Source organism: Oryzias latipes, chromosome 18 (genome assembly GCF_053564925.1).
Source record: "Oryzias latipes strain Hd-rR chromosome 18, Olatipes_Hd-rR_3.1".
NCBI classification, from domain to species: domain Eukaryota; kingdom Metazoa; phylum Chordata; class Actinopteri; order Beloniformes; family Adrianichthyidae; genus Oryzias; species Oryzias latipes.
This window is the reverse complement of record NC_136254.1, coordinates 31,029,745-31,055,349: the sequence shown is the minus strand read 5'-3', so window position 1 is coordinate 31,055,349 and position 25,605 is coordinate 31,029,745. Positions and strand designations below refer to the sequence as shown.

The 25,605-nt window shown below is 41.1% G+C and overlaps 2 protein-coding genes across 6 annotated transcripts in view; one reads left to right on the top strand and one right to left on the bottom strand.

Moving 5' to 3' along the window:
• The window catches only part of LOC105356355 (uncharacterized), a 71,853-nt gene that overhangs the window by 18,237 nt on the left and 28,011 nt on the right, over positions 1-25,605 (top strand). Inside the window, exons 23-44 of one of the 3 annotated variants that reach the window (XM_011487295.4) lie at positions 1,570-1,655; positions 1,726-1,749; positions 1,913-2,100; positions 3,018-3,122; positions 3,291-3,325; positions 4,866-5,018; positions 5,120-5,245; positions 5,325-5,363; positions 6,278-6,403; positions 6,467-6,593; positions 6,673-6,840; positions 6,920-6,954; positions 13,041-13,205; positions 14,053-14,187; positions 14,836-14,874; positions 14,944-15,084; positions 15,774-15,859; positions 15,929-15,952; positions 16,488-18,270; positions 19,009-19,057; positions 20,279-20,400; positions 20,476-20,672. In XM_011487295.4, the coding sequence (XP_011485597.2) occupies positions 1,570-1,655; positions 1,726-1,749; positions 1,913-2,100; positions 3,018-3,122; positions 3,291-3,325; positions 4,866-5,018; positions 5,120-5,245; positions 5,325-5,363; positions 6,278-6,403; positions 6,467-6,593; positions 6,673-6,840; positions 6,920-6,954; positions 13,041-13,205; positions 14,053-14,187; positions 14,836-14,874; positions 14,944-15,084; positions 15,774-15,859; positions 15,929-15,952; positions 16,488-18,270; positions 19,009-19,057; positions 20,279-20,400; positions 20,476-20,523 (3,804 nt within the window). In that variant the 3' untranslated portion in view covers positions 20,524-20,672. Of the gene's footprint in view, positions 1-1,569; positions 1,656-1,725; positions 1,750-1,912; positions 2,101-3,017; positions 3,123-3,290; positions 3,326-4,865; positions 5,019-5,119; positions 5,246-5,324; positions 5,364-6,277; positions 6,404-6,466; positions 6,594-6,672; positions 6,841-6,919; positions 6,955-13,040; positions 13,206-14,052; positions 14,188-14,835; positions 14,875-14,943; positions 15,085-15,773; positions 15,860-15,928; positions 15,953-16,487; positions 18,271-19,008; positions 19,058-20,278; positions 20,401-20,475; positions 20,673-25,605 lie in introns of those variants that run through there. The other 2 variants (XM_078935743.1, XM_078935744.1) reach the window with 2 other exon arrangements.
• The window catches only part of LOC101175026 (uncharacterized), a 31,811-nt gene continuing 29,073 nt past the window's right edge, over positions 22,868-25,605 (bottom strand). For all 3 annotated transcript variants that reach the window (XM_011487296.4, XM_078935745.1, XM_078935746.1), the window contains 6 exons: positions 25,488-25,551; positions 25,252-25,350; positions 23,879-24,055; positions 23,430-23,534; positions 23,197-23,318; positions 22,868-23,127 (listed from right to left, as the gene is read on the bottom strand). In XM_011487296.4, the coding sequence (XP_011485598.1) occupies positions 23,053-23,127; positions 23,197-23,318; positions 23,430-23,534; positions 23,879-24,055; positions 25,252-25,350; positions 25,488-25,551 (642 nt within the window). In that variant the 3' untranslated portion in view covers positions 22,868-23,052. The remainder of the gene's footprint in view (positions 23,128-23,196; positions 23,319-23,429; positions 23,535-23,878; positions 24,056-25,251; positions 25,351-25,487; positions 25,552-25,605) is intronic.

Genomic DNA, 25,605 nt, shown 5'->3' with positions numbered 1-25,605 from the left:
GATGTCATTCATCCAGAAGACGTCTTGAAGGTGAGTCTTAGCATCTGAAGTCGACTGAATTTAACTAATAATGATTAGATTTATGACTAATCTAGCAACAAGGAAGACGCTCCTTAATTGAAATTTATGTTGATGTCTTTTTGTATCTGCTTTATAGCATGAAACAATCCTACTGCCATCTAGTGGTTGTTGATGTTATTTCAGAAACGAGGGGCAGATGAGCTGAAATTTGATTTATTTTATTTAGCTTTTATGCAATTAATCTTTGCCAATACTGTGAGATAGTCTCTTTAAAATTAATTTTAATTAACTTTTTTTGGTAGAATTTCATAAAAATAAATGTTATTCATAAAGATGATTTTAAAAATGGACACAGATACACAGACGATCAAGTCAGGTTTTATTTTTCAAATGCATATTTTCACCTTTTAATTCATTTATTTATAAATGCTACATTTAGTAACTAAATATTTGGTCAAAAAGCTAAATATTTAATTTAAACTGATACATAAATATTATATTTTATGAAATTAAACATTTAGTTTGCAATATAAATGACCTGAATATTTATTTTCCAAACTAAGCATTTAAGCTATGTAACTAAATATTTCTTTGTTAAATAAATGTATCAAATCCAAATTAAACATTTATCTTTATAACTAAATATTTAGTTTAGAGCAACATGTTTTACCTCCAAACTAAATATTTAGCTTACAAGCAAATAAACTTGCCAATAAGCAAAAATGGACTACAAAAATAAAAGCTGGATTTCTGCCTATTGGCAAGTTAATTAGCATGTTAGCTAAATGTTTAATTTGAAGGTAAACATTTAACTCCAAAGTAAATTTAAAGTAATAAAGTAATATAATGTTCCGAAGCTTAAATGTTTTGTTTGGTAAATTAATATTTTGGTCAAATCTAAACATTTTATTAATTATTTCTTGTAATTATTTAATTAAATAGTTATTTTTTAAGAAAAATTAAACATTTAGTTTTCCAAACTAAACATTTAGTTAAATATTTAGTTAGTAAATGGCATTTCCTTTTTTAGCGCTTTCTACCTTCCTTGAGGGACCAACGCGCTTTTCATTCATAAACCCATTCACTCAGTCACACACACACACTCACACACTGGTGGCGGCTCCGCTGCTGAACACTGGCGCCAACCGTCCACCAGAGGCAAGGTGGGTTGAGTGTCTTGCCCAAAGACACTTCAACACATGGGCGGAAAAGCTGGGAATTGAACCTGCGATCTTCCGATCAGCACCACGGCCGCCCGTGGCAGGATATTTTTAATTGAAGCCATTATTGCCATAAAAGTTGAATTTTTGTGTTTTTATTCTAAGTTCATTTTCTGAAGGCTTTATTTATAACTTTAATTTGCATGTAAATGTTACAAATACATGAATTAAAAAGGGAAACTCCTGTACGCTGATGCACAAAGATTCAAACTAAACGAACAACAATTTGATTAAGATTAGGTGTTAAAAGCCAACATAAATGGTTCATTTTAAACTTTAATTAATTGAACTAATTGTGATGTTATTTTCATTCCTGTTCTTTTGACAGATCTGCATCGAATTATCTGAACCCACAGATGTAACCAGAGTGGTGCAGAAAATCTCAGCAAACATTTCATCCAGGACTCATATTTGGTGCGTTTATGTTCATATTTACGCTGCGACTGTCGGACTTTAGATCACGTTGTTTTTTTTTCTAATCCAGGAACAAAGTAAAGAGCGTCTCCTCGTGAGTTTCTACTACTCTTAACAATGTATCTTAATATTGAAAATTGCTTATAAGATCTGTGATGGAAATTTACAAAATGTTAATTTAGAAACAATTTAGCTAAATTACAATTAAAAAAAATTCAGATTTTATTTCCCAGAACTTTAAATATTTTTGCTTTCAGCTTGAACATCTTTAAAGAGCGTCTGCAGAGTTTATGGAGCGAGCGCATCGATATGGAGCCGAACGCCAGCAGCAATTCGGCATCAGGAAAAGACAGCGGAGCTGTGCAGATGGAGGAGCGAGCGGCAGGAAGCTCGGCTGAAGCAGAGGATGAGGTCAGAAGAGTGGAGATGAAGAAGACCGAAGAAGGTGAGGGGTTCTGATGAATGTGAATCCTTGGCTAATTGAATGGGAACGTGCTGTGGATAAAAAAAAAAAAGCATCCACTAAAGAAAGTCTAAATGCAGAGTTTATTTCTTTTTCATCGCGCAGTCTGTGCTGTTTTCATGTCCCAATATGGCAGCATTTCAACAGGGTCAAAGGTCAAGCAAACCCATTTCATTTAGTCACTTTAGGTTTGGTGACTCACAGATGGTTGTTTAGGGATATGCCTGCATTTACTCTCTACTTAGTGCACCAAGTGTCCGAATCTGTAATGTCAAAATCCAGTGTCCTGACATTTTTCCAGAAGTCTCAGCGAAAAAACAGATGCTCACTAGATTGTTGAATATAGACCACAAGGCATTGGGATGAAATGATTTGTCAGTTGAAAAGATTTATGTACATTTATTTTTTATAAATCATCCCAAGTTTTCCTCATCAGAACACAGTGAATCTATAAAGATGTCCGTATTTTTCCATTGGCTGATGGCTAATGACGTAGAGAGAGAGAGAGAGAGAGAGAGAGAGAGAGAGAGAGAGAGAGAGAGAGAGAGAGAGAGAGAGAGAGAGAGAGAGAGAGAGAGAGAGAGAGAGAGAGAGAGAGAGAGAGAGAGAGAGAGAGAGAGAGAGAGAGAGAGAGAGAGAGAGAGAGAGAGAGAGAGAGAGAGAGAGAGAGAGAGAGAGAGAGAGAGAGAGAGAGAGAGAGAGAGAGAGAGAGAGAATATAGTTATATAATAGTTAAATTTAAACTCAATGTCTGCCGTTCAGCATTTTAATTGAAAAATGGATTATATTATAAAAACATGTTTTTTGTCCACCAAGGAGGAAAACTGCTCCTATTTATCTAATTAAAAAACCAAAATGATTAAATGAAGCTGCAATATTTTCTTCTTTCGATTCCAAAGCTGTTTTAAGGCCCAGAGTGACCCACGCATCGGCCCGTCCAGCTGTGGTTCCTTTCCAGACTGTTGGAGAACAGGTTGGAAAGTTACTCCATCAAGACAAAATCTGTAAGAACCCTAAAAAGTTTAAGACCTCTTTAGATTTACTCCTGTTGTCAAAACATTTAGGAAATGGCACAGAAACTAAGAGATGAGGCAGCTTAGTTGATTTTTTTTTTTGTTTCACTAAATCTGTTTTTAAACTCATCGTCTTTTGTCTTTTACTCACCAATGCAGCGTGTCTGAAGATGGAAGCTGTCCTGCCGGCGAGAGTACGTTGTTTTTTTTTAAAATTTATGTTGGTTGATGTTCTTTGGAGGAAAGAATTTTATCACGTTGACAGAATTTCTCCTCTGATGAGGGGAGGAGAATGGCTGAGATCCAGTGATGGATCAGCATAGGTTCTGTAGAAACGTGGACTTTGTGAGGAGGCCACGAGTCTTGAAGAGTGCAGAGACGAGGCCTTCAATTTTATCGGTCAATCAAAGGGTAAAGTCCCATCAGTTGTGACGGTTTAATGTGGAGTGGCCAGCAGGTAAATGTTGGGTTCCTTTTTTTTAGGCTTTGGAATTACCCTGACATTGATTTCTACCATAACCACCAGTTTCGGGCGGACACTCGTAGTGTGTCTGATTCCTATACCAAACTGATGGAGTCTTCCCCTTAAACGCTGGGGAAGCTGCATCTTTTCAGTGGGCTGGGAATACCTGGGTCTTCCCGAAGGATAGAAGAGGCTTATAATAATAGCTTTTGTTTATGTTGCATTTCAAGGCTTTTCAACGTCATTGGACAGTAAAATGCTACACCAAGATCAACCAGAGATAAGGATTGCATGAGGAAGAAGCACCATACAGAACAAGTACATATACCAGAGGCAGCAAGATGGTGTTTTTCATGGTGGTGTTCTTTTACATATGATCTGAATTTCACTCTGTGTAGTGGAGGAGTCTTGAACCAAGACGTCCAAAACCCTGGGAGAAGTCAGATTAGATCATCGGCACCAGCAGACTGGTTTTTCCGTCTACCAGTTGTGTCCTTGATTGGTCTGACGGTCTTCTCTCCAATAGTCATCCATTTTTCCCACCGGCTCAAAGACCACAAGGACGTTGCCCAGTCGGCTTGGATTTGTGGTTGAGCTGCAACTATGTCTGTCTGAAACAAACTCGGACCAACAGCCCGCCTCTTGTTTTTCCTGCTTCCTGCTGTTGCCAGAAATCTGATTACCAAACATCCAATGGGATATTCATCCACAGACAGTTGGGAGAGCTCCACTTGTCCCATGGATTGTTTAGGTATGTCCGTCCAGGAAGGAAGGATCCACTTTCTTGGTCTTTGTATGAAAGGCCTCAATTAATCGGCCCTCCAAAACAACTAGATGATAACTTTAAAAAAAAGTTGCACCAAGCCTTCATCGAGGAAGATCTAGGTGTTTACCACAATGGAACTTGATTCAAGTGGACTTTTTTCCTTATAATATGTTCGGGTCAAAATTGACCCATTGTCAAGTGTGTTTAAGGTTTAAGTCTCGTAAAAGTTGTTCTTATTTCTTCAAATGTGCTTGCAGACAGCAGAAAACTGTTGAAGCTCATCTGGACTTCGTTTCGTCTTTGGAAACGTCTTCAACTTAGTAAACGAAGTTCAGATGAGCTTTTGAAAGTGGTCTTCCAGGCCACCATCCGGCACTAGTGATGTTTAATGTTTTATAGTACGGTTTATTTATAGTTTTAGTCTTGCTTAATAGTGAAGCTGAGAACCTTATGACCTTTCGTTGCTTCTGCACAGTCGTGAACCTCGATCTTCTCTTTATCCCAGCTGGTTTCCCTCGGTTACAACGTCCTGCTCATAACGAACCTTCCAGATCGTCAGGATGACGGCTACACAGAAGACGACATCGCCAACGTCCTCATCCCGTTTGGATTTAGATACAGAGACGACAACATCTATGTGGTTCCTCAGGCACGCGTGGTTAGAAATGTTTTTATTTGGTGTATAATTGTTTAATCTTTGTTAACTAAAGTTTCTTCTTCTTCTAATGTGTGGCAAATTGTTCCATCCTCTGATTTCAGGCTTTTGCCCTCATGCAGAGTGTGGTGGATCTGCAAAACCTCAAGGACGTTTCTGTGAGGAAGAGCTTCTTTCTTAACGGCGTCAGACTTTGTTTACGTGTGGTGAAGGGAATTCTAAGAACCCCGGTAAATGTGGGATTAGTTAGACCTCAGGTCTATGACTGTGTGGACGACGTTGACCCTTCGCGTGTGATGTCTGTTTCAGTTTGACTTTTATAAATTCCTGATGAAGCAGATGTGTTCAGTAAGTATCTTCCGCACTAAAACTTTAACCAGAGCAAAGTTCAGTACAGACCATTGACTGTATCTGAGAAGTGGAGTTAGGGACTATGACGTCACCCAGAGAAAACGGTTTACTTCGTGGTTCCATCCAAATGAAGTCAATTCAGTCGCCGTTGGGAAGGAGTGATTAGTCAGGATGGGTCTGAGTCTACGTTTCTATGGCAACAACTGCCATGTAAGAAGTCCAAGCGGGCTACAGTGTTTCCTCGCTGTAACACGGTTCACCTTTTGATTTTTGTGGATTATTTAAAAAAAAAATTTTTTTAGTGCAATGTTGCATTTTTTTTTTATTTTTTTTTACCCTGCATTATATTCTGCGTCCTGATTGGCTGTATATTGTTGTCAATCAACCTCCGTTATGCTGTGTCTCCTGTACAGAATGCATGCGCAAATATTCATATCTGAAGTGTGTAGTGAGCAGTTTATAGCCAAAAAAAAAAATTAAGGACTACTTTGCAACTTTCATCTATGGTGGAGTTTTTTTTGGACGCAACTACCACAATAAATGAGAGAACACTACACAAAATCTGATAAACAAAAAGGACTTTTCTCCGGCTCCAACCAAACTGTCAATACAGTTGCCGTGTTTGTTGTGATACGGACGCCGCCATGTTGGAGGTGTCGTCAGTAAGCACAGATTGGTTCCAGTCGGCCCAAGTCAGCTGTTCTTTGGCAACAGTCTGTCCAGTCAGGAGTGAGCTTGCTGGAAGTCCACACCCCAACGCTTAAAAGCAGGCTACAAAAAATCTGTCAAATGTTTTGTAGGATTTGTCCAGACAGTCAATGTTTCAGACTGAAGAGTAGAATCTCTCCGGTTAAGGGGGAGCTTCTCAGTCCTCTAGTCTTTTGGATGACCGGCTGCTCTGTTTGACTCAGGATGTGAGGGTAGATGCTGGAAGGACCGTCTACATGAAGAGCATCTCCCAGCGTGAAGCCGGACGCCTCATGAAGGCGTTGAGTACGATCGATTCAGTCAGAAACGTCCTGCCGCTCCTCAATAAGGTAACACGAGTATCCAGGTGAGCTCAAATCGGCAGATTTAAATATTTGGTCTCTCCGTTTCAGGTTTTTGTTGAGTTTGAGTCGGCCGGCGACGCTGATCGGCTAGGAGTGTGGTACAGCCTCCTGAAGTGGCGCTTTGATCACAAAGTCTACAGAATGAAGATCCCGCAGAGCCTCCACACGGCAGAGCGTCTGTCTTTAATGCAGTTCCGCTTTGGACTTGAACCACTTGTGATGCAGATTTGATCATTTGTCTTCTTGTTTTTCAGCACCCAGAATGGTAGAGGTTCTTCCTAACGGAGAGGCTGCTGGTGCAGCTGAGACGGCCGTCCGGATGAGAAGACCCGTACCGCAGGGCAGTACCGCACCGTTTTGGGTCACAATGACAACCAGTCCCCATATGTTCCCCACGGTGTCTCCATGGTTCATTATCCCCGGTGAAACATGGAAAACAAAGAACTTTTCAAGTGATTTTAACCAGATCATCTTAAAATAACGACTTGTTTGCCTTGTTAGATCATATGACCATCAGGGAGGCGAGGGACATTGAGGTAAGGATTTCCAAAGCTTATTATCATTTGTGTTGATGGCATTCTTCAGGAGAACCTTAAAAAGACACTAAAAAAGGATTTCAGGGTCAACATGTGCAGATATTTACTTAAAAACACATTATCAACATTGGAAACATTTCTCCTGATGAGTGTAGTTCTTGAGTAAAACATAAGATATCCTCTTTCTTTGGTTCAACTGAAAGAAAATGTAGTTTTTGTACATAAATTCTCCCAAAAATGTATGTCCAAACTGGCATAAGTCATAGTCTTTATGCCAATCACATTTTGATCTATTGTAAAAGCTTTCCCGGTCGTCTTTTATTTATGATTACGAAGTTTTTAGCCAAAATTCTAAAAGGATGTTGCTTTTTTTAGGACAAAGTTTGTGCAGAGTCGCAGTAGTTCATCGGGAATTCTCTCCTCTGAGTTGTGGGCGGCATTATTGATATCCCATCATCCCTTTGTTTACACTCTCTCCCGCTACCTTACCGCCCCAAGCTAACATTAGCGGGGCGACAAAAATGGCGAGTAATATCGGGGCTTTCCAAACGTACAGTTTTGAGCCAGAAGCCAGGTCAGACGAGGAAAACGGCGCCGTTCATGAATCTGTTGGTCTGCATCAGAATGGAGCAGAAGGACTTTCAGTTGCTGCGTCACAACTGAAAGCCTTTTCAAACGATTTCACGATTAAGAAATAGTCAAAAATACAGTTTTAATGCTAAATTACTTTATAAATGTCCTCCATCAGAAGCAATTATCACGGTTTTACATAAGGAGGGAAAAGATCCACTACAGTGTTCGAGTTATCGCCCGATTAGCCTCTTGTGTGTGGATTATAAAATATTAACATCCATCCTAGCCACCCGGATCAAAAAGTACATTAAGAAACTTATAAATCCAGACCAGACGGGATTTATTTTGGGGCGTCAAGGAACAAACAATGTAAGGAGAGCTCTAAATTTACAATCACTAATGGCCAAAAGTTCCCAACCATCCATGCTTCTCAGCTTAGATGCAGAGAAAGCTTTCGATCAGGTGGATTGGAAATACCGTAAATTCCGGACTATACAGCGCACCCGATTACAAGCCGCACCCACCCATTTTAACCTGTTTAACTAGTTTTGTACATACACAAGCCGCATCAGAGTACAAGCTGCATGTATTAAGCAGCATGATCATCCTGGCAAATCACGTCCTGACTCCTAGGATAAGTGTCACTCAGTAGCACACTGTGGAAGGGGTCAGCCTTGCCTAAGGCTCTTGTATTTGAGTACACCCACATCTGCCAAACAGCATGGAGCTCTATTCTGTTCACAAGTTCCTCAGTTATGGTTTTTTTATTTTTTTTTTGTTTTTTGTTTTTTTACTTGCTGACAATCTAGGTATCACACATAAAATTACAAACAGTAACCATATAATCAACATTACATCCCTCGGTTATGATGAGGAAATTTACATCCGCGATCCCCCATTTCCCATGAGTCTTAGGGGCCAAAGGCGGGGCCAACGCCCGGCTCGTCACACTGTTGTACGTGTTTAAGAATGAGCAAGTAGCAGCAGTGCATGGAGGGGTGAAAAGGAACAGCTCTCCTTCCGCTTGTGTCGCGGCAGCATTATGGTACTAACAGGGCTGGTTAAAAAAAAAAAACACCAGTAAAATAAAGCAGCGGCGACTGAAAAGCGCGCGCCTCAGCGTCAGAAGTTTCCTTCCAAAACAAACACTGTTGCTCCGCCGATGCCTCTGCGCTCCGCGCTCGCCAAGCGGGCTCCTTGTCTCCCCTTCCTATCCAAAAATCTCACACGGCGGCTGTGAGCTTTTAAATGCAAAATTCCGCTCAGTCCTTAGAAACCGTTAAAACGATCACGTGGATTTGTGTTTCCAGTTGTGTCCCGACAAAATAAAGGCTGATGTTATTCCCACATATTTACGTGCAGCCAGCCGAGTCACTATGACTCAGAGGTAAATTCCCTTCTGAGCATGCGCTGTTCTCTCCGTCACGCAGCTGACCGGCTTTTCCAAACCCGTTGGTGATGGTGGACTTTTTCACGCTGTTTTTAACGATTGCTTTTAACTTTAAAGCTTCATCATATTGTAGCGGCGATCACGTGCACGTTGGGTCTAATGGCACCAAAGGATTCTGGGATGCGGCCGGGCATGCGTGTTTCGTTTTGTTGAACCATGACTGAAGTGTCTAAGACCTGAAGTCAGGTCCATGCTGTTTGGCTGCTTAGAGGTGTGTTTAAAAACTAATGACTTGTGCTTGGTGTTAAATAGAGAATTCAAACCATTCACCAAGTCCGAAAGTACGAACATGGCGGCCGCCAATTAAATCCATAAATTAGCCGCGTCACTGAATAAGCCGCAGGGCTGTAAGCGCAGGAAAAAAGTAGCGGCTTATAGTCCGGAAATTACGGTACCTGGAACACACACTAATGGAAATGGGTTTTGGTGAGAAGTTGGTAAATTGGTTCAAATTACTGTACAAAAATCCTAGATCAAAAGTCAGAGTGAACGGGCATTGCTCTGATTTTTTTTAACATAGAGAGAGGAGTCCGACAGGGTGACTCACTGTCACCCATTTTGTTTTCTCTAAGTATTGAGCCTTTTGCACAGGCAATTCGCCAAGATGACCAGATTGAGGGAATTGAAGACGGGGGAGGGATGAATCATAAAATATCCCTTTTTGCGGATGATATATTACTGTTTTTGAAAAATCCTCAAACAACAATTCCAAGACTTATGCAATGTTTAAAAAAATTATGGTAATATTTCAGGATATAAGATCAACCAAAATAAATCAGAAGCAATTATGACATCTGGATTGTGGCCCACCCAAAAGAATGACCTGATCCGCTGGGAAATTTTACCTCTATCTCTGGGTAGAGTAGAAGCAGTGAGGATGAATGAAACAAAAATAAAAGACGAGGAAGCACAATCTCTTGCGGTAAACATTCCGGTGTCAACTTTCAATGTGTTAAACAAAATGATTACTGTAATTTCCGGACTACAAGCCGCTACTTTTTTCCTGCGCTCACAGCCCTGCGGCTTATTCTGTGACGCGGCTAATTTATGGATTTGATTGGCGGCCGCCATGTACGAACATTCGGGCTCAGTGAATGGTTTTGTATGCACCATCCACCACCAAGCACAAGTCATTTTTTTTAACACACCTCTGAGCAGCCAAACAGCACTGACATCACTTCAGGTCTTAGACACTTCAGTCATGGTTCAACAAAAAGAAACACGCATGCCCGGCCGCATCCCAGAATCCTTTGGTGCCATTAGACCCAACGTGCACTTGATCGCCGCTACAATATGATAAAGCTTTCAAGTTAAAAGCAATCGTTAAAAGCGGCGTGAAAAAATCCCCCATCAGTAAATGGAAATGCCGGTCAGCTGCGTGACGGAGAGAACAGCGCATGCTCAGAAGTGTATTTACCTCTGAGTCATAGTGACTCGGCTGGCTGCACGTAAATATGTGGGAATAACATCAGCCTTTATTTTGTCGGGACACGACTGGAAACACAAATCCATTTGGTCGTTTTTACGGTTTCTGACTGAGCGGAATTTTGCATTGAAAAGCTCACAGCCGCCGTGTGAGCTTTTCGGATAGGAAGGGGAGACAAGGAGCCCGCTTGGCGAGCGCGGAGCGCAGAGGCGTCCGGGGAGCAACAAGTGTTTGTTGTGAAAGGAAGCTTCTGACGAACGATACTGATGTTTTTTAACCAGCCCCGTTAGTACCATAATGCTGCCGCGACACAAGTGGAAGGAGAGCTGTTCCTTTTCACCCCTCCATGCACTGCTGCTCCTTGCTCATTCTTAAACACGAACAACAGTGTGGCGAGCCGGGCGTTGGCCCCGCCTTTGGCCCCTAAGACTCATGGGAAATGGGGGATCGCGGATGTAAATTTCCTCATCATAACTGAGGGATGTAATGTTGATTATATGGTTACTGTTAGTAATTTTATGTATAATACCTAGTTTGTCAATAAGTTAAAAAAAAAAAAAAATCAAATAAAAAAACCCATAACTGAGGAACCTGAAGAATAGAATAGAGGTGCATGCCGTTTCAGATGTGGGTGTAATGAGATACATGAGCTTGAGACAAGGCCAGTACCTGCCCACAGTGTGGTAATGAGCCATGCACACTCTGGTAGTCAGGACGCGCTTTGTCGAGGCAGCGGCTTGTATACTGATGCGGCTTGTGTATGTACAAAAATATTTAAGCACGTTAAAATAGGTGGGTGCGGCTTGTAATCGGGTGCGCTTTATAACCCGGAATTTACGGTACTCAATTTATACGGCAGCAAAAAAGACCCAGAATTAGATTAAAAACATTATTCTTGCCAAAAAATAAGGGAGGTTTGGCTATACCAACCTAAAATTTTACTATTGGGCAGCTCAGCTGACGACAATCGTGGCCTGGATTAAAGAGGATGAGGAAGTAAAATGGTTTAAAGTGGAACAAGGTGAAACTAAAGGGGTGCGGCTGTCTACTCTTCCATTTACTGATCTAAAATGTGTCAACAAAATCAAAATTGGAAACAATTGGATCAAGCATACTTTAAAGATATGGACGTTAGTAAAAAAAATGCTACTTGACACAGGGTCAATTTCCAGAGCAATGCCTATTGTCGGTAATATAGACTTTCCGCCTTCAATGTGGGATCCCACCTTTAAGACATGGGCCACTAAAGGCCTTATAACTCTTAACCAGTTTTTCGATGGAACAGAACTCAAATTCTTTTCACAGCTTCAAAGACAATTTGGTCTTCTGCCGAATGATTTTTATAAATATCTACAAATCAGGCATTACATCATGAAGCACAAAGAGCGAGACAGAATCAATAAAACCCCAAACTGCATAGAACAATATTTTACTACAATCGCAGAAAAAAACTTTCCAACGCATAAACATGTTTCCAACTTGTATAAGAGTCTCTCAACTGCCACCGGACAGCATACATATAATATCAAAGAAAAATGGGAATTGGAATCCAACTGCATAATAGAAGATGAACAATGGGATAAACTGTGTGAGGACAGCCATATAGGAATTAATAGCCAACTATGGAAAGAGTTTGACTGGAAAATCAAAATGCGATTTTTTTTCACACACCCCTGTTGATTTCTAATTTTGCCGAGGGCTCATCCACAGCTTTATGTTGGAGGCAATGTGGAAAAATTGGGGATCATACACATATTTTCTTTGATTGCCCAGCTATCTGTGAATTTTGGAAAGATAATAAGAGGGAGATTGAAACTATTGTAAATCATGACATTCCTTTAAGTACTCTGTCGTATCTGCTTGGTGTATTTCCAAAAGACTTTGATCTTCTTCCACTTTCGGCTTCTCCCATCAGGGGTCGCCACAGCGAACAAGTCGCATGGTAAATTTGGCAATGTTTTACGCCGGATGCCCTTCCTGACGCAACCTTCTCAAACCGGGCTTGGAACCGGCAGAGGTAGAGAAGGGAACAGGGAGCAGACCGGAGTCGAACCCGGGTTTCACGAATGGAAGGCGCCGCAAACCAGCACGAGCTAAACTGGCTCCTTTGATGCTGATCAAAAATATATAATGCGCATTTTATTACTGGTCGCAAATAAAACCATAACAGGTAATTGGAAAAATGTAACATCACCTTCTGTAACTGAATGGAAACAAAGAATCAAACACGTTTATTTGATGGAAAAAACGACAGCATTGCTACAACTAAAATCAGATATCTTTGAACGTCGATGGCACACAGTTAAAATCTATTTGGGGTTGTGACTGTTCCTGGTACCTTTGATTGTGGTTGTATGAATATATGTTTAACTGAGCTGCTTGTCACATCTTGCATCAATGTTTTTTTTAATTGTAATTTTTATGTTTTACCTGCTTTACACTAAACTGAATGTGGACTTACGGTCAAACTTGTTTCAGGGAGTTGTTATGTTTGTTTTGTGTTGTGATGAGAAAACAAAAATAAAGAGTTAAAAAAAAAAACAAGTCCTCCATCACGAGAAGAAAACGCTACAAGAAGACGTTAAAAACACCGTTTTCATTGGAGCGGGTCTTTAAGGACGTTACCTCTGTTCTTAGGAGGTTTCCAGTCGGGCTTCTCTGTTTTCCACCGTCATGCTGACGGGTTTTCCAGAAGCGAACTACACCCAGGAAGATGTGGCAAAGCTGGTGTGGAGGTATTTCCCCAGAGGGACTCTCAGCACGCTGCTCTACAACGTCGCGGTGCTGCCGCTGCAGAGGAGGGTGAGGAGCTGCCTCTATGTGACCGTCTTCAGTGTTGACTTTAGCAGACTCCCACAAACGGTCAAAAATCGTTGGGGTGAGCGCTGTGAGGGGACCTCCTGTTTGCTGGCCGTTATGTCCTGGGTGCCCCTCCCCCAACGGACCCTACATGTCTAATGTGCAATTTCAACTACAGTGGGGCAAAAGGGTATTTAGTCAGCCACCAATTGTGCAAGTTCTTCCACTTAAGATGAGAGAGGCCTGTAATTTACATCATAGGTGAACCTCAACTATGAAAATCCACAACACTTTGGTTTCTGGTGTCCTTAGACAGCTCTTTGGTCTTTGCCATTGTGGAGTTTGGAGTGTGACTGTTTGAGGTTGTGGACAGGTGTCTTTATACGGAGACCCGGTTCAAACAGGTGCCATTAATACAGGTAAAGAGTGGAGGACAGAGGATCCTCTAGAGAAGAAGTTACACATCTGTGACAGCCAGAAATCAAGCTTGTTTGTAGATGACCAAATACTTATTTTGCACCATAATTTACAAATCAGACACTGTGACTTTCTGAAGTTTTTTTCTCATTTTGTTTCTCATAGTTAAGGTTTACCTATGATAAAAATAACCGGCCTCTCTGTGGGAGAACTGTCACAGCCCTACTTTTTTTCTCTATTTATGAACAGAAGACTTGAAAACAACCCAAAGGGAGGGGAAACTAGGTACTCCTCTCCCTCATCTTCATCACTATAACCCTTCCCCTCTATGTGACTGTCTTTAGTTTTGACTTCAGCGAGTGTCTTGCTTTATTGGTTGGATTAGACCTGAACAGTGCAGGAATCACCCCGCCCCCCTCACCTGTGTCCTCAGGCTTTTGTGTTCTTCACCAGCTGGGACTCCTGCCTCAGTTTTCTTCAGAACCACATCAGAGGCGTCGTTTCTGTCAGAGGCTTCAACCTCAACGTCCACTTGGTCCTTCAGGACATGCATCCCGGATCCAGTGAGGTAGAGACCGTCTTTCACGTCGCGTTCTCCAGCTTTTCTCTAACTAAGGACTGTAGGACATTTCCAAAAGGTCTGGAGAACAGGCAAACGCTATCGTACCTTCATGGAGACAAAAGCCTCAGAACTTTTATTCTGCAGTGAATATTAGTTTAGTACGAGAAAAAAAAACGTTCAGTGGATGAAGGACAAAAAATGTTTTCCTCCTCTGCTTCACATGAAGCATCGTTTCTTACTTTCTGATGAATCCACAAAAAAAAAAATCGACTTTGAGGAGTTTTGGGATCCAGAACTGATTTTCATTTCTTTTAAACTGTACTGAGCAGGAAAGGTTCGGTCTTCAGGGGTAGGAATGAGCCATATATCACTGTCAGTATCGATATCGGAAGATATTAAAAAATCTACCATAATGCAGACTCACTGCCGCCGTCTGCATCAACCCTTGTGCTATCCTAGGCACTTTAACATTGGGAGTTGGGTCATCTAGACCCACTAGTCAGTGCTCTGAACCTTTTTTCTTCAATGATTTGTGATCTTCACTGGTGTCCATGGATTACATGAAATCTTTCCACCTTTATCCACCTTTGTCATGGTAGGGAAACTTCTTAACATGAAAGTAGTTTGTATTTTCATGCTTCCGTCTTGTTTCAGGAAGTTATGTACAAAAGTTTGATGAAGTGGAGCAACTCTGTGAGTATTTGAATTTGCGTCTCTGATCTGTGGATTCCCCGTTTTCATGCGCCGTCTTCTTGTTTGCAGCGGGTCTCAGAGCTCGGCGCGCTGGAGCAGCGGCTGCTCTCTGTGGAGACCTCCGAGGCGTCGGTGTCCCTCGTCATGACGGTCATGAAAGCGGTGGCGTCCGTTGCGTCTTTCATCAGCTTCCTGCCGCTTGCTAACAGAGTACGAAATAAGAATGACTAATATTTGGTATAAAAGGTGGTGATTCTTTACATTTTTGGGGATGCTGGACTCTGTGAATCTCTGGTTTTAAATTGTTTTACTAATTGTTTAATTCCGACAAAAAGCAACAGAAGTAGCTACAAACAAAAGATGGAGGCATTGAATTTAAATGGTGTCGATGCCTTTTTGTCAAAGCCATCCACTGCAGCCAATCCAGATACAGAGGTCATTATAAAATTAAATACAAAAAATTGTTATTGCAGCCAAATTAAAAATGTTGATATGTAGGTAAAGTAAAAAATATTATCAGTTTTGTCACCGATGATCCAAGCACGTTTAAAAAAAAATTATCCTATCTAACATCTGAGCAAACAGATCAGACCTGAAGGCTTCTTGTGTTGGACAGATTACAGATTAATCGCCAGGTTGACATGCAAATTTCAGCCAATCAGATTAACCTGAAAGATCACCGCCCCCAAGTGACAAACACACCCCCTGAACACTGGTCGCAAACCTGGCGAGCAGTAGTTATGGTCATAAATAGACTACTTGAAAGATTTAATCAATCACAGGTTATTTACAGAATGATAAACGAGGTACAGCGGTTTTTGATTACTTTTATTTTGCTCCCTAATGACGAAGCATCTTTGTTCATTTTTTATTTCCGTTTGCTTTTGTTTCCCACACAGATTTGCGTAGAGATGGAAGAACCGGATGGTGTGACTCGGGTTTTGGAGAAAATTCACTCAACGGATTTATCTACCAACAAAATGTGGTACGACTCTGAATTTACAGACGACTTTAAAGATCAGTTTTCCTGACAAACACCTTTTCTTTTAAACAGGAGCAAAGTCCGACGCGTCGAAAGGTTAGTATTGCATCTACGATGTTAGAAGTTGAGTAACGCAGTAATAACAACAATTTACTTTTATCCCCACAGCTACCCTGTTATAGTTACTTGGTATAAATCGCGACGCTTCACTTCAGTTTATAAATGCGGGTCATGATTCGAGATCATGATTGGCCAGGGAGTCAAGTGGGCGGGGCATGCTGAAACGTGTGTGTGTGTATTTTCTCTGGAATAGGTATTTTACTGAGTAATTATTTATAAGATGAAGTAACTGAGTAACCCAACTCAATTACTTTTTGATCAATGTAACTAGAATTACTTTTTTAAAGTTCATTCTGCATAGCATAGTTTCGAGTTTCAGATTTAAATAAAAAGCATAAAACCGTTTTAGGAGAGATAAATGTGAAACAAAATGTCTTTAACCTAGAGGAATATTTGAATATAATTGTTATTAGGGGGAAAAAATGAAAATGTGTCTTTTTTCGAATAATTTCAACTAACCTATTTGTGCTTTTCAACTTCAGAAAACCCGATAACTTGTTTGTATTTTCAGTGTTGGGATGTTGAAGCAGCGTCTGCAGGACTGTGGAGAAACCGCCATGAACCTCGAACTGAACTACCAAAAAACCAAAGTCTCTCCTCATACGTGCGTCTCTGCTTCTAATAAACCAACCGGCTCCATTTCTGCGACCACGGAACCTCACCTTAAATCCATAGACGAGAAAAAAAATGGACACAGCACAAGACAATCTGTTGGTCGAGGTACCTTTTGTGCCAAAACGGCTTCTGAGGTTCATCAGTTAAAAAGCAAACAGGAAGCAAATGACGTTCCTGCACAAGGACAGAACCAAAGTCTTGAGGTGAACGAAAACGATAAAAAAGGTAAATATTTAAAGAACGAAGACGGCAGAATCACAGAACGGACCGAGGGTAAAACTGGAGACGACTGGAGTTTGCTTGTACGTTCTGAAATGTTTGAAGATGAGGGACGGGATGGCGGCGCTGAACCTGAGAGAAGCCAGACGTCACTGAAGGACCTTCATTTCTCAGAAATATCTGAGGATGAAGGTGAGGTCTGCTCAGAGGAGCACAGTGGAATGAAGGTGGACGTTTCTGTCCGAAAACCAGACGTGGTCACTGAAAGCCAAGGATTCATCGCTGATGAGGACACTCCATTGGTGGAAAAAGAAGCGTCTTCATCAAAACAGTCTCAAGCTTTCAACTGTTCTGATGAGTCAGCAGTAGAAAAGTCGTCTGGTAAAATCCAACCTGATGAGCAAACATCAAGAATCGGAGAAGATTCAGAGACACTGACTGGCGAAAGGGAAGACGAACCTTTCAGGAAATTCTGCAGAACTTCCACCGATGATTCCTTTAATAAAGACCAGGCTGTTGAAGGTCAAACTGACGTGGTTCTAAAGGGTTTTGCTGAACCAGAAGTCTGTGAGATGTTGGATTCAGTTGAAGGAACCAGAAGAGATGAATGTCAGAAGCTCAAAGTCTTCAGCGGTTTGAGTTCTAAAGAAAACACGAGGAACGCAGAAGAGACGAATGTACACCAGGTCAAAGGTCCTATGGAGGATCAAACCTCTGCAGAGTTGAAGATGGATGGTTCAATGGACCAATCTGGACAAGATGAGATGAGACGCCAACCTTCTAGAGATCCACAAGAAGACACAGAGAAAATGACCACGATGGAAGAGAAATATCAGCCAATTACACCAACAAAGAGTCATACAAGAGAAACAAATAACGAGACAACTTCTAAAGTACAAGATGTGGACGAAATGCAAAAAAACTCAAGAGTGGAAAACACAACTTCTGAAGATTTCACTGCATCCATGAAGGACGACTTGACCAGAAAACTGAATGAAGAGGAAGGACCATACAGTCCTGACTCTATGAACAGGAGCCTGAGAACGACACCGGGTGTACCCGTAAACTCTGAAGTTCTCATCAATAGAACAGTCCATTCCCTCCGAGACGATCAAGTCCAAGACAAGGTGACATCAAAACGTGAGGTTATGCTGAGAAAGAAAAACCCAGAAAAACGTTACTTCTCTAAACCTCCAGTTAAAAGAAAAATCCGCCTGAAAGAGGAGGAGCTGAAGAAAAAGGTTTCTAGGTTTAGTGGAATAGAAAGTCAGGACAGGAAAGAAAGAAAAAGGTGGTTAGTTGGTACCAGCCAAGAGATTCCTGAAGAAGTTGATGGGGAAGAAGTTGGAAGAGGAGGAACGGAAGACGGAGGACGGAATGATGGGAAAGTGGATCTACAGAAGCTCATTCCTCGTAACAAGATCTTTGAAGAAAAGGAAAACCACGAGGAAATGTTGAAGGTACTCGATAAGAAGCTGTCAGATGAAGGTCTGCTTTAACATTCAGACATGCATCAGATAAAATGATCATTCTTAAGGTCGTGTCACTCAGCCACGTTGTTCATTTTGTGCATATTGCACAGATATAAAATTGGTCGTGCGTGAATAAGCGTTGAAAAAATGAGAAAACTTGTGGTCCGCACGTGAAATTTTCAGATGTATCACGAATGAAACCACAGAAGTACAAATAAACCACCCAAAGAACACATAACAACGTAGAACATGACAGTGTGCGATTATTGTACTGTTTAAATGCACCTCATTAGTGATTCATGCAACAATCACATAATTTTAATGCGATGTGTGCGCCATATATGCGATATGAAAGTTATACAGTACGGTTAGACATACGTTGAACAGTCGTGGAAAGACACAAATTTGTGTATGCATCTTGCAAAAATCACACACAATTGTGTACGATTTATGTAATAATTGTATTTAAACTACATTAAATACATGTAAACTGTGTAATTCTCACCCAAACCAAAATTTTGTATAGTTCAGAACCGAATTTACGTAAAGACCCATCGGCCAAAACCCTCAACGGACATCTGCGCAGATCGACGAATCCAAGAAACACATGAATTACGTAGATCACGGATGGATCATGGAAAACTGAAATGTCATATGTGAAATATACACAATATGTACGTAGTGGCAGTGTGACACGGCCTTTAGCAGCAACATGTCTGTCTGCAGAAAACTGCAAATGCAGAAGACGATGAAGACGAAGAGGAGAGAATAGAAGGTAAAAGGGTCATTCAAGCTTTTACATATTTTTACTTTGGTCAAGAGGTACAGCGGTTGACCTCTGATCGAAGGTACCGCCTTGCCCGCCCATGTGTCAGTGTCCTTGGGCAAGATAGGTTGGCGCCAGTGTTTGGTAGAGTGTATGGATGAACGGAACTTGTATAGATCATGCATAGCGTGAGTAAGGGGCGGAGTCACCTGTCAAAGTTTGACTCCGCCTCTGTCACAATCAAATGTTTTTTTATATACGTCACATCACTACCACCTGATGACTAACGAAGATGGAAGACGTCCGTCGAAACATGTCAGGTATGTGGAAAACAACTAGTTTCTGATGACCAGAAGTCCGATTCACGTTTTTTTTTAAGTTGTGACAAAATCATGGCGCCAAGTCGACTACATGGTTAGAGTTTACCATTCAAAAATATGTGTGGAGATATTATTTGATACCAACAAATATCATCTTTTTTTTCTGGTTTCTCTTTATTTTGGTTTATCTTAATTGTGGTTTCTCTTTATTTTAATCACTTATTTATTATCCACTGGTGTTTGTCTTTGTGTATTTTATTGCGCGGGGGTAATTGAATGTATTTTATTGCATTTGTTTTTGTTTTTATGTACAGCACCTTGAGCTGTCTTCTCGTCATGAAAGGTGCTATATAAATAAAATTAATTTAGATTAATTTTTTAATTTTTCATATGACTTCTTTGGAAGTTTGTCTCTTTTAATTTTAAATTGTATTAATAATTATATTTAAACACTTTTTTCTTCTTTATTCTTTTAATGTGTGTTTTATTCGATCTGGTGGGTGTATGGAGCCGTGGACTGCGGTGTAATTTCCCTAGGGATCAAAAAAGTATCTGTCCGTCTGTTAGTTACATCGTGATGTCGCATGTATTTGAATCTGAGGGCAGGCATGTCCAGTTTAGCTTAGTCTGTTAAGTTAAGTTCAGCAATCACTTTTTTATAACTTATTCAAAGCTTTTGTGCAGTTACCGGTGTGAAGCCCGTTGAGACAACGGTGTGGTGATATTTGGCCATGAACATAGAACTGAATATAAAATAATCTCTATTTGAAGTCGTGTAAAAATCTAGCTGCTGGTATTGTCATTTAATTTCTGTCTTCTGCTGTTGCTCACTTTAAGTTCCCACAATGCAACAGCAACTGTTCCCACTGTGAAACTCCAATGCCAGCTGTGTTTTTGTGTTCCTCTTCAGGTCAGGAGTTCGTCGTGCGTAAACTTGGATATTTCTGCCGTCTCTGCTCCGTTTTCTACCTGAAGAAGAACCCCTCCGACGACCTTCACTGCCGCACTGAAACCCACTACCGCAACCTACAGGTACACACAACTCAACACAACACGAGGAAAGAGGAAGAGGAGGCCTCTGTGAGGCTCTCTGCTGTGTCTCCACAGAAGCATTACAGGAAACTGCAGCAGGAACGACGAAGACTTCCTGACTGACGAAGCATCGACGAAAACTAAACAAAATTCTGTCCCACTTTATTTTTTACGGTCTTTCATAAAAACGTTATAAAGTATAATTTGTTTTTTCGCTTTTACAGTTTTGTTTGGGACATTTGTTTCATTTGAAAATAAATTTGGAACATCAAGTTTGGTAGAAATTTCTTATTTGCATTTAAATGTGAAAATAATTCACACAACGGATTTAACTCTAATCTGGAAATTCATTTAACCCTTGTGCTACCTTAGATGACCCCACCCTTCCATTGATGTGTTCTCCCTACCATGACAAAGGTGGATAAAGGTGGAAAGATTTCATGTAATCCATGAAAAACCAGTGAAGATCACAAATCATTGAAGAAAAAAGGTTCAGAGCACTGTCTAGTGCAGGGGTCGGGAACCTTTTTGGCCAAGAGAGCCATAAATGCCACATATTTTGAAATGTAATTTCGAAAGAGCCATACAATAATGTAGTGTCCCTTCCCCACACTGAGGCACGGAGACTTAACCTCTTTTAAAGTTCTTTATTCCGATTACTGCAGACCGCAACAAACGCCGTTCAATTAATTCAGCAACTCCTGAATCTCTCCCGCCGACACGAGAGCGCTTCTCCCAACTTTATATTCCCCTGCTCCCGCTGCAGCCCCTCCCATTTCCCTTATTCGGCCCATAGCTGAACCCCATTGGTCCAAACTACCTAACAACAGGCTGAGCGACAGAACTGAGAGCCAATCAGATCTCTGCTTGACGCGTTCAATGAACTCCAGAACTTTTAACGTGGCCCAACAGCCAAGTTAAACTCAGTCCGCGACAATATGTTTAAAACTAAATATACAAATGAATGTGTGCATTTGATTTAATTTCAACATTTTTAAAGTACAATAAGTCTGTGGATTCTTTTTAATAACATTGTTATTCTGTTGCTAATAAATGATGAGTATTTCTCGTGGTAGTTTTGCTGATGGTCTAGTCTGGTTGATACGTGGTGAGTTTCTGCTTCACGCAGGCGTTGAGACTTTAAACGTGATCTTAGGTCTGAATATTCTGTAGATGTGACAAAGACTGATCACATGCAGACGTGGAGCCAAACACACACTCACACGCTGCAGTGAGTGACGGGAAGCGGGTTTTACGTTTTTACAATCCCTGCGCGATTCACCTGCTGTCCCCACAACACCTCACCCCCCCCCTCTGCTTTCTCCCTCTAACATCCCGTCCCCGCAACTGCGCGCTCTTTCTCAGAGACGGGAGCGCGTAGTTTTATGCACGTCAATTCAAAGGTTTCCAGCTGGTACAAACTCTGTGAAATAATAGATAATAGTAACTGATAGCGCTGGCGCAGATTTCTCTCTCTAAGCACCGCTACTACTGCGCGCCTCTGGCATCGCATCGCGCCCGAGAAGGACTGGTCTAATGAAAAAAAAAGTATAAGTAAAGATTTGTCTGCGAGCCACATGTGACCATCAAAAGAGCCATATATGGCTCGCGAGCCATAGGTTCCCGACCCCTGGTCTAGTGGGTCTAGATGACCCAACTCCCAACGTTAAAATGCCTAGGATAGCACAAGGGTTAAAGGTGTCCAAATCCTGCCTTATCTGCTGCTGATTACATTGATCAGGTGTGTTCAGCTGATCAGGAGCCTCCATGGCAGGATGGTTGGAAAACCTGTTGTTCAGCGGCCCTCCAGGCCTGGATTCTACCTGCTTGTCTGGTTCCTTCTGTACAGTTAGGATTGAGGTGGTTCTTTGCGTTTGACAGAATCTTGACTTGATGGTTGGATGTTTGATCCCAAATCCTAATCTAATGCTGGTTCCTCAAAAAAATCAGTCTAGAGACTTAAATTTTAAACAAAACTTTTTGTTTGAAATGTGAGCATTTTTGGTTTGTTTACGGTTTAGTTTCCGTTTGTGTGATTAAGGCTTACTATGTACTTGATCCTTATTAGTGTCCAGGATGAACAGTTAATATTTGTATGTGGTGATGTGGAAAATGAAGCACGACCTAATTGTGTATTTTTTTTTTACTAATCATTTCAGAACTAGTAAAAAGATAAAGAAAAACAAAATAAATCTAAAAAGAAATCTTGAAAAAAATCTCTGCAGTTTCTGCAGCTTCACCTCCAGGAGGCGGAGCTAATTTAACCAACAACAAATCATCGTCTGCATCACTACAAACAAATGTTCATCTGGAATCTTTGTGGCTTTTGTCAGTTTGTAGTTTTCTTGCATTTATAGTTCAAGAAAAAAAAAAGGTTGAAAATCGCTGAAATAATTTTTTTCCCCATTTTAAAACTAAAAAAAACACCAAAAAATATATATAAAAAAACCTCTTGAAACTGGAACAATTTTGTTTAAATCTCTTTTTGGTTCAATGCTTCCATTGATAACAGAAATGAGGATTACAAACAACCAAGCGTAGAATTCTATTTATTTACCCACAGAAATCAACCCAAACAAACATTTGTACCTATAATCTATTTACAGACCTCCTGTTTGCTGTCGTGTGGACAGAAAAACATTTTCTTTTCTTTCACTCCTTTCCACTGGTGGGTTCTTGGTGCGTGGCCGTTGATGCAGGTTCCTGCTGAAGCTGCCGGTAGTGTTCCTGCAAACAGAGGCAGCGGTCAGAGGACCGTCCGGGTCTGAAGGTCCAGAGCTGAGGCTCTGAGCTCACCTGCAGGTTGCAGTAGTGCTGCTGGCTGCGGCAGTGGCGCTCTCCGTCGGCGTCTGCGCTGCCGCAGTAAACGGAGCAGAGGCGGCAGAAATGAACCCACTTGAGCTCCATGAACTCCTGACCTGAAGGGAGAGCAAAACTTAAGCAGGCGCTGTTCCAGATTTAGATTCAGGGGCATGGATGAGCAGACAGCGGGCACTCATCATCGTCACGGTTCTGGTTTAGTTTCTCACCAACAGACCGCTCGGGGTCAAAGGGCAGCAGCTGGGACCTGGAATCCGGGCCCAAAGGTTCAGGGCGAAGTCGCTTTGCTTCTGGTTCATCCGGCTCCATCCCCCCTTAAAAAAAAGAAGTCAATAAAATGAACTTTTCAGCTGGAATCGTCTCCGATATTGTTTTTGAATTTTTGTTCAGTTAATAAGATTGCCTAAAGATGAAGGAACCACCATGGACTTATACACTGAGGGATTGGGTTATTGGGAGAATTTTAGTTTTATTTTAAATGAATTTGAGAGTTTAGTTTCAAGATGGCTGTTCTAAAACTTGGGCGGAGGTGGAGATGTGAGCATCATCTGCATAGAAGTTGAAGGAAACCGTATTTCCAAAAAACATCTCATCAAACTTTGATTAATGACTTTCGTCCAGACTTGAATAATATTTTGTTCAACGAGGTTTCGGTCACCTTCAGCTTCAGTCCTGCTGTGTTGTTCTTGCTCATCTCCTCCTGGTGTCGGACCGTCGGTTCTGTCAGACTCCTTCACGGCTTCTTCTTCCTCTGCCTCCACAGCGGGAACCGAAGGAATTTTGGAATCTTCTGCGCTCCGTTTCCCTCTGCCAGACCGTCTCACTGCAGCCTCGACTGAACCGTTGACACGACGACAGAAACCAAAAAATCAGGAGAAACAAAACATTTTCAAATTAATCTTACGATTCAGTTTGGAGAACTAGATGCACACTTAAGGTTGTGACTACGAACTCTCTATGAAATTAAGAAATAATGCTGTTGCTTTTCTTGGTTTATACTTTACAAGACAGAGATGCTGGTTGCCTTGGATACACAACACGTCCAAGTGTGAAACGACAAAATTCTGCATTTAACCCTTTAAGACTGGAGCTGAAATACAGAGTTTGTACAATTTTATTTTAGTAGCAACGGTTTTCCGTAACATTTCACTGAATTTCCAAAACTTGAGTAGCATAGTAGCTAATATGAACATTTTATTATCGTAAAGTTAGCATAGTAGCTAATATGAACATTTTATTATCGTAAAGTTAGCATAGTTGCTAATATGAACATTTTATTATCGTAAAGTTAGCATAGTAGCTAATATGAATATTTTATTATCGTAAAGTTAACATAGTAGCTAATATAAACATTTTATTGTAAAGTTGGAAAAGTAGCAAAATGGCCAATTTAAACTATCGTAAGATTGGTAAAATAGTAGAGTAGCTAATATGCGGCACTATCAGTAAAGTGTATTTTAGCACAAAACCTTTTCTGTGGCTGGAGCTTCTGAAGTAAAATACAACTTGGGGGCGCTCAAACACAAAAATGCCTTTCTGAGCACACATACCAGCGAAGAAGATAGACGCCGAGTTGCATCTACACAGCCGCGAAGAAATAATGACGGACATTCTAAAATATCCCCGAACCAAACACCAGTTGGAGCAACTGGTGCTTGAAATATTCATGTTTTCTTTGTTTGATTCTGACAAGCGCGTAAATACTTGCTCTCTTCTTCTGAGTGAAAAGCAACTTTAAGAAGCGTAAAGTTGCGCAGCGCCACCTTGTGTACAGGAGTATTTCTGTTTACATTAAGCGCCATCTAATGTTAGGGAATGAAATTGCATGTTTGCTCGGCTCATCGTCAGCGAAAATCGCCTGCCGAATATTCGTCCCGGTGTGTACGGGCCTTTAATCTGTTATTTAATGTACTGATAACTGCTGGTGTTGGGTGAAGGATGTTGGGTTTGTTTGTTGATGTGTTACTAGGAAAAAAAAAGTTAAGAAACTTGATAATGATCAGACATTTGTGGATGTGGTCAGTTTGTTACCGGGTGCTTTTCGGGTCTTTCTGGGTCGACCTCTTGGGCGGGGCGTCACTTTGAGGTTCTGATCTTCTTCAGTCTCTTCCTTCATCTTTACAGCTTCTTCTACAAAACCAATCAGAAACGGAGATGGAATTAATACAGGTGGACGGTAAACTACAATACCCATGAGCCTCAGCAGCCGGACTTCTTTAGAAACAGATCTAAACTGTAAAACGGACTGAAGTTTCATGAACACATACCTGTGTTGTCACCGTGTGTTGATACAACCACGGTCTTCTGATCCTCATCTGCAGCTGACGTCACCTGCAACAGAAACACAGAACCTGCAGCAGAAACATCTCTGAAGCTTTGAAACAA